Source organism: Sinocyclocheilus anshuiensis, unplaced genomic scaffold (genome assembly GCF_001515605.1).
Source record: "Sinocyclocheilus anshuiensis isolate Anshui unplaced genomic scaffold, SAMN03320099.WGS_v1.1 scaffold50, whole genome shotgun sequence".
NCBI lineage: Eukaryota > Metazoa > Chordata > Actinopteri > Cypriniformes > Cyprinidae > Sinocyclocheilus > Sinocyclocheilus anshuiensis.
The window spans coordinates 2,968,036-2,981,290 of NW_015542382.1; the positions used below are offsets into that span (position 1 = coordinate 2,968,036).

Genomic DNA, 13,255 nt, shown 5'->3' on the forward strand with positions numbered 1-13,255 from the left:
AAGTCTGCAGGTTGTTGTAAATCCTGGCAGATAAATATTCCCAACTGCTTTCAGATGCACCGTGTCCAAAACATCAGAGGATGAATATCCTGTCAAAACATGCCTGCTTCAAAATTTCAGCAAATCAAAATAAGGAGAAAGAAATTTCATTGATATTTACACACATGATATGGAACGCTATGAAAAACATTGATGATGTTAAAAATAATAGTTTGAAATGACATTTACAAATATGATTTAATTTATGCGTATAATTAAATTTAACTGTCTTTTTATGGTGGAAGAACAATTCAGTTTTCAGAATGAATTTATTCAGCATGTCATATATATTAAATAAATACATTTAAATACATAAATATATATATATATATTTAAATTTTAATACATTTTAAATGTAAATAAAACAAGTAATATTATATATATTAAAAACGTATTTATTTTAAATATAAAAATATTTAGAATATTTTAAATAAAAATACAACATATTGACTTTTTTTTAATAGAAGAAATTATCATCAAGTTTTTAGAAAGGTTTTGATGAATTTTTCATCACTTGAAGTGGCTATAAAATCCAGATTTGATCAATCCTTACACTTAAATATATTAAACTGTCAACTTCTCTCTTAACATAAAAAATGTCAATAAAATGTTATAGAAATATATTCCTACATATATGAATAAATTAATCTCCTGAAACCTGTCGAAACAGGTTATATTTCACTATTATATTATATTATATTATGACAAATGATATAATATAAATTTGTGATAATTAATTATATACATTTGTAGATAAAAAAAAAAACAGACTGTTAGGATTCTACATATTGCAAAAAAAAAACATAAATAAATAATAATAAATTATTGTAATTGTATATTAGTTATATACCTTCACTGTAAAATATGATTGTGATTTTAACAGTAAAAGACTGTAAAAAGGCTACAATAAAAACCTGTTAATTGGTTATCAGTACGTTTCCATACTATATACAGTGAATAACTGTAATTACATTTAATGTAATTTTACAGTAAAATTACAGTGAAAAAGAAAAAGCCATTGTATAATTAACAGTGAAAAACTGTAAATTGACACTCCCAGAATTCCCTGCATGACACTTCATATTTACTTCAGTGGTTTAAAACCGAGTACTTCGTACTTCAATATGCTGGTTTATTAACATTACATCAGTTAATGAAATACGTTTTTTTATTGTGAATTTAAGTTAAGTCTGTAAAACCTAAAATGTTTCTACCATAATTTTAACGGTGAAGTTCTGGCAACCACAGCTGCCGGTATTTTACCGTAAATGTCACAGATTTTTTTTTTATAGTGTATGATATTGTTTTTATTAAACTCTCTCGTTAGGTTCTGTTTGTGATGATTGATGTGAGTGAACTACGGAATGGCCGTGTTATGGAGTATTTCCGTGTGAGGTCAAAAGAGGCTCCTCAGGTCCGAATGGTCAATCTATCAGACAGCGCTCAATACCAGCTGCCATCTGATCAGTTTGACGCGCGCACTCTTTTAGAGTTCTGTCTGGGTTACCTGGATGGGAAAGCTAAGGTGAGTATAGAGAGATAAATGAAACAAGTGCTTTTTTATCTTTTTATGCTTTCATTATAACACTGTAATTTAACTTGAGTTACACACAAATGTAAAAAATCTAAATGTAAATAATTTTAATTAAAATAAAATTTACATAATTAAAATTAAAATAGAAATTAATTTAATATATTAAAACTTATATACAAATGAAATTTGTGTTAATTATAATTGTTTATATACAAAATGTTTTGTTACATTTAATTTAAAAACTATATAATTACAATAATATAATTCAGTATTTATATAACTATAATATATAATGTATAGAACTCAAAAGGTCTGTATAATTTGTGTTTTATAGCCTAAGCTGCAAAGTGAGCCAATTCCTGAAAACTGGGACACACAGCCAGTGAAAGAGCTGGTTGGGATGAACTTTGAAAAAGTGGCTTTTAACCATAATAAAAATGTCATTGTCTTGTTCTGTAAGTACCTCAAATGTTAGAACGCTTCAGCTTGATATCATAGGTTTGTGTGTCTGCACTAACAGCTTGCTGTAGTTTTGTATTTCAAGTAATCTGTGTTAATCAAATATTTGTAAATGAAATTAAAGTATGATTATACCTCTGTATTCTGACATTTCCAGATACAGGTGCATCTCAATAAATTAGAATGTCGTGGAAAAGTTCATTTATTTCAGTAATTCAACTCAAATTGTGAAACTCGTGTAATTCTAATTTATTGAGATGCACATGTATATCAAGATACAAGTAAAAACATGTCAAACATGCGCATTTTGAACACATGAACATTGTATATTTCAATAGATGCACCCTGGAGCAGTGAAAGTCGTGCTCTGTTTCCACTGTGGGAGGAGCTTGCTGAACATTTTAGTGAAAAAGATGTTGTCGTTGCCAAAATTGACATTACAGCCAACGATGTAAACCTTCATCTAGGAGAAAAATACCCATCGATCAAATTATTTCCCGCTGTTTATTCAGAGAGGGTAAGCAGTCTCTTACAACTAACTGTTCTCACATATTTGAGATTTAAAATTTCATATTGATTGTAAATCCATATTTAGGACAGCCATGTTATTGTTAGTCTTTGTGCTAAATAAATTAGTTGTATATTGTATTGTTTAGGACCATCCATGACTTATTATTAGTATTTTATAATCATCATACTAAAATGTTTGGCAGGTAGTGCCATATTCTGGCAAGAGGAAGCTGAAACCTATAGTAACATTTATTAAAAAAGAGATTGAAAAAGCCAAGACGGACAAAGCCAAGGTAAGATATTTCCCTCTCACATTAATGGGCATGGATTGTTTTATTGAATTATTTATTGTGCACACTCATGCTGTGCTTGTGTATATGCCGCAGGAGGAGGAACGGAGGAAGAAGTATCTGAATGAACAGAAGGCTGCGGTGAAAGAGGAACTCTGATCATTCACTGTAATGGCTAGAACTAAAGCACTTTTATTGATTTGTTTGAAACTAAAATTTTATTTGAACATTTTAGGTATACATTACCATTCAAGTGTCAAGTTTTGGGGTCGAAAAGAAGTATCGTATGCTCTCAGGGGCTGCATTTATTTGGTTGGAAATACAGTAAAAAGTAATATTTTCATATATTTTAAAATGTAATTTATACCTGTGATGCAAAGCTGAATTTTCAGCATCAATACTCCAGTCTTCAGTGTCACATAATCCTTCAGAAATCATTCTAATATGCTGATTTGCTGCTCAAGGAACATTTCTTCTTAAGTTGTGCTGCCTAATATTTTTATGAAAACCATGACACTTTTTCAGGGATAGAAAGTTCAAAAGAATAGAATTTATTTGTAATCTTTTTGTAACATTATAAATGTATTTACTGTCACTTTTGATCAATTTAATGCATCCTTGCTGAATAAAAGTATTAATTTCTTTAAAAAATAAATAATTAAAAAATAAAAATAATGAACGCCAAACCGGTTAATGTACTCTGCACTTATGACTGATTAATTATCTTCAACTGATTAAAATTCAGTCTTTACTAACTGAAAAATGTAATACATTGAAAAGAAAATATTGACAGTGCAGCACTTAAACACTGTTGCATACTAGTTGACTGTATCAAGATATTTCCAGTTTGAATAATCTTATGAGTGCATTTTCAATATGTACATGTCAAAGTAGCATCCACATAGATGGCAGGACCCAAGATTTCCCAGCAGAACATTGCCCAAAGCATCACACTGCCTCCACCGGCTTTCACTTCCCATAGTGTATCCTGCCATGTGTTTCCCAGGTAAGCGACACCCGCGACACCCTGCCATCATCCACGTGATGTAAAAGAAAACATGATTCATCAGACCAGACCACCTTTTTCCATTGCTCCGTGGTCCAGTTCTGATGCTCACGTGCCCACTGTTGGCACTTTCAGCGGTGGACAGGGGTCAGCATGGGCACCCTGACTGGCCTGTTGCTATGCAGCCCCATACGCAATAAACGGCGATGCACTGTGTATTCTGACACCTTTCCATCAGAGCCAGCTTTAACTTCTTGAGCAATTTGAGCTATAGTAGCTCGTCTGTTGGATCGGACCTCACGTGTATCAGTGAGCCAATTCACCACTGTTCTTTCCTTGGACCACTTTTGATAGATACTGACCACTGCAGACTGGAAACACCCCACAAGAGCTGCAGTTTTGGAGATGCTCTGGCCCAGTCGTCTAGCCATCACTATTTGGCCCGTCAAACTCACTCAACGTTTGCCCATTTTTCCTGCTATGAACACATTAAATTTGAGTACAAAATGTTCACTTGCTGCCTAATATATCCCACCAACTAACAGGTGCTGTGATGAAGAGATAATCAGTGTTATTCACTTCACCTGTCAGTGGACATAATGTTCATTGTGGCTAGAAGGGGCCTACAGCTCTGACCGAAAGCTAACAATGAAATTTAATTTTCTACCTATTAGATTGTGTTTTTTTTAACGTATACACCTACCCCAACACTAAACCTACCCCTTACAATAATGCAACAATAGTAATTGTTGTTGTACAGTGTGACAAAATTACGCTATATTGATGTGCGCATGCCCAGTAGCCACAGCCCTTCTAGCCTTAACCCATAATGTTATGCCTGATCGGGGTAGTCTTCGGCTGCGTTTACACTTGGCAACACCGCGATCCGATAAAGCAGATCGGATCGTCAGTCAATCAGAACAGGCACGTTTACACATGGCAACATCAGCTGACTTCGCTATCTGGATAACCGATCGGATCTGTCTTTCCCACGCAATAAGTCTGCAGAGAATAGACCTTTTTCACATTTCCTCAGCAGCGGAAGTCGTCATTGTTGGGTTAACTTGAAGAGCAGTGAATGGGAGAGTACCACAAATATACTTTTTTGCATTCCCATTTGCTCAAATAACAAAAGAAAAACTCCACGATAGTGTTTTCATGACTTTCAATAAAAGGAAAAAAATATTGATATATTATAATTATTGATATAATGATAATGGCAGTCAGAAGAGAGAACGATGTCAAATTTACCATCCCTCCCATAGACACTGCATTAGAAGCACCCTGGCATTAGCGTTAACTGCTTTGTTTTGTTTTGTAATTTAATGCAAAGGTGATATAATACAAAGAATAGTGTTATAAATGTACATTTTTAAAAACTACAAATATGAAAAACTTTCGAGGATTTACGATGCTGATGACCGTTAAACGTGTCATCACAGTCTTGTGAAAAGGGTCCATTACCCGGTGCAAAGTCAACCAGAAGTGGTGGGTTTTCTTATGAAAAGCTAGCATTTTCAGTCGCGGGACATTTTACAAATCAAAGATACAGGTGCATCTCAATAAATTAGAATGTCATGGAAAAGTTCATTTATTTCAGTAATTCAACTAAAATTGTGAAACTCGTGTATTAAATTCAATGCACACCGACTGAAGTAGTTTAAGTCTTTGCTTCTTTTAATTGTGATGATTTTGGCTCACATTTAACAAAAACCCACCAATTCACTCAACTCATCTCAACAAATTAGAATACTTCATAAGACCAATAAAAAAACAATTTTTTAGTGAATTGTTGGCCTTCTGGAAAGTATGTTCATTTACTGTACATGTACTCAATACTTTTGCTTTAATTACTGCCTCAATTCGGCGTGGCATGGAGGTGATCAGTTTGTGGCACTGCTGAGGTGGTATGGAAGCCCAGGTTTCTTTGACAGTGGCCTTCAGCTCAGGTTCGCAACCCGCCATAAAACCAAAAGAAGAAGAAGCACAGATGCACAGAAACAGACAGAATGACAACGAAAGAGAAGTCAAAGTGGAATAAAAGAACGCAATGTTCGGCAATCAACTGCAAAAACTATCAGTGCAACAGTACCCATCTTGCCTTTCATCGTTTTCCCAAAGACCCTGACAGGTAATGATTCACAAAGGTGTAAAATATTGTGTGCTTTGAAGTGCTATGCTAGCTGCAACTGCTAACTTTAACTGTTTTTTTTTAGTAAACTTAACGTTAATTCCTTTTAGGAACTGCAGGTCTTAGCCATAGAAACCATCATAATGATTTATATGGATATGACACTAAGTTAGAATGAGCTTATTAAATTCATTCGTTTCATTGATAACGTAAATACACTGTATGTAACGTTAATGTTACCTCCTGAGAAACAGTCTAACGTTATAATCTAACGTTATTATAACGTTAGATGGACTCATATCACTTCATTCTTACTTGTCATATTTATTTTTAAAAGGAAATCAAACGCTAATGAAATCCTTAAACCTCCCTGTCTCAAGTTCCGTGGAAAAAAACCCCTAAAAAATAGCAACTTCTTTTAACTGCTATAACGTTAACTGTGCAGTGATAAAATAATCACCTAATTATTTCAACCTAAAAATGACCTCTCATGCCCAAGTGTTTAAAGTTGACTGTGTTAATATGTGAACTGTGCTTATGACTTATTTTAACATATTTTTTGTTTTCATTGGTAGTTACCTGTGCTGAAATGTCATTTTCTTAATATATTTTACAGTAATTGCCCACCTTTTTTTTGTGCGTATGTGTAAATGTTTCTTATGGCTCTTATGTCAGGGGTAGGGCAGGTGTTCTTTGGTTGGTGTTTGGTTACTGTTACAGCATATATGTTTCCTTTTTCTTCTTAAAGGGATAGTTAACCCAAAAATGAAAATGTGATGTTTATCTGCTTACCCCCAGGGCATCAAAGATGTAGGTGACTTTGTTTCTTCAGTAGAACACAAACGAAGATTTTTAACTCAAACCGTTGCAGTCTGTCAGTCTTATAATGGAAGTGAATGGAAATCACGACTTTGAGAGTAAAAAAAAAAACATACACAAACAAAACCAAATTAAACCCTGCGGCTCGTGACGATACATTGATGTGTAAAGACACGAAACGATCGGTCTGTGCAAGAAACTGAACAGTATTTATATCGTTTTTTTTACCTCTTTTTTTTTACCTCATTTTACCTGATGCACTGCAAAGTCTGAACTGTCCTGAGTGCGTCCTCGACAGCTGGCACGTCTTCTTCTTGCTTTACGGCGGATCGCAGACTTATAAGTGCATTACCGCCACCTATCTCTCAAATGGACCATTGACACTCCTAATTGAGATTGTAGATAGAGTGTCAATGGTCCATTTGAGACAGGGATTAAAGTTCCGTCGCTGCGACGGATTTCCGTCAGTTCATTAAGACAGTCACTTGCTTCATTCCTGAATGATTCAGCCATTTGAACGAATCAATTGAATGAATGATTCAGTGATAAAATCAGTTGACTTGCCGCCATTTAGTTAAATTTTTAGCATATAATTTCAGTTATTTAAATCATATTTCTTTATTCAAAATTTTATATTTAAAACATTAATCTCCACATGAATTTAATTGCACTCATTAAAAAAATATATATTTTGACTGAACATTTTTCTTCGACCAAACCCCATTCCTGACATTTGACTCCTTAAAGTGACTTACAGGAGTATTTTCTTTTTACCTTGTAATGGCAACATTTTCATCTGTGTCAAATTAAAACATTTATGTTTATAATCTTTTTAAAATTTCTATTTAAAACAATATGTTGAACAAGACAAATAAGTTACCAATCATATGAAATTAGTATTAATAAATTAATTTGTACTACTCATTCATTCAATTGATTTGTTCGAACGACTGAATCATTCAGGAATGAAGCAACTGACTGTCTTTATGAACTGACGGAAATCCGTCGTAGCGACGGAACTTTAATCCCTGATTTGAGAGATAGGTGGTGGTAGCTGTCGAGGACGCACTCAGGACAGTTCAGACTTTGCAGTGCATCAGAGGTAAAAAAACGATAAATACTGTTCAGTTTCTTGCACAGACCGATCGTTTCGTGTCTTTACACACCAATGTATCGTCACGAGCCACAGGGTTTAATTTGGTTATGTTTGTGTATGTTTTTTTTTACTCTCAGAAAGCCGTGATTCCCATTCACTTCCATTATAAGACTTACAGACTGCAACGGTTTGAGTTAAAAATCTTCGTTTGTGTTCTACTGAAGAAACAGTGGTAATGCACTTATAAGTCTGCGATCCGCCGTAAAGCAAGAAGACGACGACGCGTCACGCGCCAGCTGTCGAGGACGCACTCAGGACAGTTCAGACTTTGCAGTGCATCAGAGGTAAAAAAACGATAAATACTGTTCAGTTTCTTGCACAGACCGATCGTTTCGTGTCTTTACACACCAATGTATCGTCACGAGCCACAGGGTTTAATTTGGTTATGTTTGTGTATGTTTTTTTTTACTCTCAGAAAGCCGTGATTCCCATTCACTTCCATTATAAGACTTACAGACTGCAACGGTTTGAGTTAAAAATCTTCGTTTGTGTACGAACATCTTGGATGCCCTGGGGGTAAGCAGATAAACATCACATTTTCATTTTTGGGTGAACTATTCCTTTAATGTCTGGAAACAATAAAAAGTATCTAAAGAGAAAAATGACCTCTGCATTGGACCAAATATATGTAGTAGTCATCTTTATACTTACCTGCAATGCCTATTTGAATGATAAAAGATGAGTAAACAAAATCCGTCTTAAAGCTTGAGACTAAATATACTGGCTTTAGGCTTACCTTTCCCCTCTTGTTTTAGAATGAATGTAGGCCTATCCTGTTTTCTTCTTCGTCCTCAGCAGTTCTTGTTCATTTTTTTAGTATTGAAATTGTCATGTTAACCATACGATTTAAATAAATAAATAAATACATACATACAATACTGTCTTTTATAGGTGTGCCAGGTGGGTGCAGAATCTCAGGAATGCATCTTTGATGGGGATAAGCTTTCAGCGGCTCCATCACAACTATAGGGTGTGCAGTGCACATTTTCACACTAGCCAGTTTAAGAGACCATCTAATGTGTATGTATATACTGAAAAAATTGAAATTGCCTTCAGAAAAATCATAAAGATGCTTAATATTTGGGAACAATAAACTTTTGACTGGTATTGTATCTGTCTTTCTCATTGTACCTTGTAGCCATGCAGGATTGAAATGGGATGCAGTGCCCACAATGGTTAATGCTCCTACCCCACCACCCCCATTGGACTTGGTGTTAAAGAGAAAGCCACCAAAGACGCGTCAGGAGTTACCACCAAAGAGACGTAAGATAAATACAGGGATTCTTTGAGATGCCAGTCAAATTTTAGAGCGAAAGCTCAGTCGCTCTAGATTTCTTTTAGAGTGTACATCACATTATCCATTTTAGAGTAGTGGCAGTGTTATGTGAAAGTAATGAAAGTTGTTTTGCTGCAATGTGATTTTAGTTTATTTGTGTTTGTTTTACAGGTAAAAAAAGTAATATTGTTTACCTGCCAAATACAGGCTCATCCACTGCAGACAGTGTTCAACAACCCACTGGCTCAGAGACCGATATTACCTCTCCTGATGCTTCTGTAGCAAGACCTTCGATGTCACTGACTCCACTGTTGCCCCCAATGTCATTGCCAACAGGCCTTGAAGCTGCTGCCAGGGAACATGCCCTGAAGATGAAGATTAGGAGTCTGAAGGTACAGGTGTGCAAACTGAAGGTGGAAGTGAACAGGCTGAAGAAGACCAGGAAGGCCTGTGTTAATAAGGAGTCAGTGATGAAGCAGTTGAAGAAACTCTTACCAGCCAAAGCATATGCTTTTGTGAGTACACAGATACATATGTTTCAGCGGAAGGCTGATGGTTTTCGGTGGACCACTCAGGACAAAGCTTTCTTCTTGTCTCTGCTACATGCCAGTCCAAAGTGTTACAGGCTGCTGTTTAAAGCGTTTTCTATGCCATCTGTCCGCACACTGCAGAAGCTTATGAAGTCTATCGATATTGAGAAGACTATTGGCGAACACAGCTATGCTAGAGTGACTACTGACTGTAGAGTAGATGAAACAGGCACCGTATATGCAGATCCACCAGTCACTGCTAATGCGGAAGCCAAAGCTGAACAGGTGGAGCAGCCAATAGACTATACACTTGACCACCAGTTTGATTCCCACCAAATATCTTCTTTTAGTTCTGGAGATCATGGTAAGTGATCTTTGGTTTTCCGAATTTTTAGATAATTCTATGTACACTACAATAACTTGTTGAGCTGATGGACTGCTTTGTGGTCATCCACTCGACTTGGGAGTCAGATAGGTCAAGGAGAGTACTCAGCCAGGACCGGCTATCTACAGTGGGTACGGAAAGTATTCAGACCCCCTTCAATTTTTCACTCTTTGTTATATTGCAGCCATTTGCTAAAATCATTTGTTAATTTTTTTTCCTCATTAATGTACACACAGCACCCCATATTGACAGAAAAACACAGAATCGTTAGGGGGTCTGAATACTTTCCGTACCCACTGTACCTCTAGTAAATCTGAGAATCTCAGAATCCAGGGAAAGTACTCAGCCAGGACCAGCTATTTTCAAGAACAAAAGAGGTCTAGGCAACTCAGAATCAGAATTGGTTTATTGTCATGTATATGCATTAACACAAGGAATTTCACTCTGGTTAACAGACTAGCAAATATATACAGACATGCCAAAAGCAAAAACAAACTAAAATGAGGTAAGTGAAATAGGCTGAAGAAGGCCAGGAATGCCGGTGTTAAAGGGGCCATGAACTGAGAAACCAAAAATTCCATTGATCTTTTGACATATAAGAAGTCATTGTACTATAAAACATTCAGAATTGTACTATAAAACACAAGTTTCAGAAATAAAAACTTTTTCATTAGTCTAAAAACCGCTTATACTGAAGGCAGTCTGCCAAAACGCAGCTTTTGGTATGTTTACTCTATGATGTAATAGAGTGGATAAGCACCGCCTCCACGGAAGATCAGTGCCTGCTTCTACATCACTGCCTGTTTAGCCCCGTCCACTGATTCACGCATGTAGTGTAAATAATTAGAAATAGAGGTGAATGCGCAGGTTTATGCAGAAACCAAGCTGTAAAGATGGCTTTGAAGACAAGATGTTGTGCAGTGCCAAGTTGTGGAAAAACAGTGTTTGCATTGCCTTCCTTCTGATCCCAACGTTGTCTGTAAGAACTTGTTCCTTTGTTCACTTAATTTTACTGCGGATTTATTTATATAAACAAGGCACAATTCGATGCAGGATTTTCAAAAAGAAAAAAGACTTGGATCAGACAGTAATGTCACAAGTGCGAGTAACTGTTTTCATTACGTGGTCACTTTGTCTCTTCTTACAGATTGTTTTATATGTATTGAGTTATTTATGCATGTATTATTTTTTGCATTTTCGCCTTTATTACGACAGGACAGATCAGAACTGACAGGAAGCGAAGTAGGAGAGAGATAGGGGGCAGGATTGGGAAAGGTCCTCGAGTCGGGATTCGAACTCGGGATGCCCGTAATGCAATGGCGCTGTATGTCGGCACGCTGCCCACAAGGCTATCGGTGCCGACATCTATGTGTTTTTGACCTAAATCACAGCAGCACCCATCTATAAGCAATGTACGCTGTCAAACATACACAACTCTTAGCCAATCATAGCAGTGGGCGTTTACTTCCGAGTTTACAATCCGCCACACCTATTCAAACAGTGTGTTCTGATGAGGGGGGTTAAAAACAGGACAGAAAATAGCCTATTCAAAATTGAAAAATAAAAAAACAAAGGCAGTTCATGACCCCTTTAATAAGGAGTCAGTGATAACTAAAATATACAGAAAGGGACAAAATTTAAGGAACACCTGATTAAAAGAGTGGAGAAATATATCAGATGCAAACATCTGTAAATAAGCCTGCACTTAATCTTAATATTGTCATAATATGTCTAATTTTATTTGTGACATATATATCATTAGGTAAAACTTATAATTAATATTTGTATTTTGTTTTTCCAGAACAGTGATGCTGTGCGGGAGTCTGATGTGAGGGTGTTCTACCAAAACATGTCCTGGACCTGCTGAATGACATGAGATGAGGCCACCAAGTTCAGCAGCATTTGCCTTTGACCATGATGGAAGTGTACTGGTTTACATAGCTGGGTATATGGCCAGTAAGGTTGTGGGGAAATTCGCAATCAGTGAAGATTTTCCCTGCAAGGAGTATAAAATCTTGAACACAGATATCCCTGCTGATTCACAGTACGCATTCCTCAAGGACAAGCAGTACACTGACCTCAACTTAGGAGAGAAGAGCCTTAAAGTGCCCAGCATGGCACTGGTAGATTTAGCCATAGCTCTGGAGTCTAACTTCCGAATAAAGAAATAAAGATCAGCTCAGTTATCCACACAGTTAGGCTGGGTGGGAAGATATTTACCAGTAGGATGGTGATTGTGAGTGAGTGCAGGGGAGTAGTGTGTGACACGGAGAAGTGCAAAAAGTCACTCCCCTACATGGTTAGACTCTTTATACAGATCAGAATCCATCGACATCTTACGCACCCAAAATTGGCAGATCTCGCAGCCAAATTAGAGGCACAATAGAACATTTCTCAAATTAGTCATCTGTAAATTTTATGACACCTACAGTAAATGTTGTATTGTCTTGTATATGTTTTATGTTATCAGTTGTGGAATCCAACCATTAAGTACACATTTAAGGTAGGTTTAGCCTACTTTGAGTATTTCCCTTTTATGCAACTTTACACTTTTACTATTACTATTACTCCACTAGGTATGAAATGTATATTGTATGTTTTAATCCCCTGGAACACACTGCAAACATAATGATCTTATAGAACACGATGCATTGCTGTGTCTGTAATAATTGAATCATTAATTTGAGACTGGCTGTAAAAAAAAGTTTTTTTTTGTTTACAGTCTTGCTTTAACGGACATTAATATAAGACAATACTGCAAAAACAGTTTACTGTCAAGCTTTTATAATCCTGTTATTGTCCAACATTCCCAGTTTTTCCGATGCATTTCCTTCATTTAATTGTATATGTTGGTATTAGTGTTATTATATTATAGTGTTTATTATAGTGTTATAATAGTGGTATTAATATTCAGTGTTTATAATGCTGATACTTGAACAAAATAATTTAAACTGAAACTGACATGGTTTCTAGAGAGCAAAGGTTTTGTGAAAAAAATGGAAGACAAACACAAAGTCTAAAATAAACTGTTAAATGAATTTTATGATCACTAGTGATTGTACGTTATTCTGTGTTGTCATCATCATCATTCAGGTTGGATTTCAGCTTAATGCACTTTTT

At 35.8% G+C, this 13,255-nt stretch overlaps 2 protein-coding genes across 3 annotated transcripts in view; both read left to right on the forward strand.

The window, feature by feature from the left end:
- LOC107692654 (protein disulfide-isomerase) overlaps positions 1–3,008 on the forward strand; it is a 6,764-nt gene extending 3,756 nt beyond the window's left edge. The window contains exons 7-11 of the mRNA XM_016491816.1: positions 1,367–1,564; positions 1,908–2,028; positions 2,371–2,549; positions 2,746–2,835; positions 2,929–3,008. Coding sequence (XP_016347302.1) covers positions 1,367–1,564; positions 1,908–2,028; positions 2,371–2,549; positions 2,746–2,835; positions 2,929–2,991 — 651 coding nt within the window. The 3' untranslated portion in view covers positions 2,992–3,008. The remainder of the gene's footprint in view (positions 1–1,366; positions 1,565–1,907; positions 2,029–2,370; positions 2,550–2,745; positions 2,836–2,928) is intronic.
- Positions 3,009–5,822: 2,814 nt separating this feature from the next.
- Positions 5,823–12,953, forward strand: LOC107692725 (52 kDa repressor of the inhibitor of the protein kinase-like). Of its 2 annotated transcripts, none has more exons than XM_016491896.1 (5): positions 5,823–5,969; positions 8,836–8,964; positions 9,083–9,207; positions 9,392–9,735; positions 11,937–12,953. In XM_016491896.1, the coding sequence occupies exons 1-5, from the start codon at positions 5,848–5,850 to the stop codon at positions 12,000–12,002; spliced, it is 786 nt and encodes a 261-aa protein (XP_016347382.1). In that variant the 5' UTR covers positions 5,823–5,847; the 3' UTR covers positions 12,003–12,953. The 2 variants fall into 2 exon arrangements, with proteins under 2 accessions (XP_016347382.1, XP_016347381.1); XM_016491895.1 differs by having other exon boundaries at positions 9,392–10,114; positions 11,937–12,011.
- The last annotated feature ends 302 nt before the right edge of the window (positions 12,954–13,255 follow it).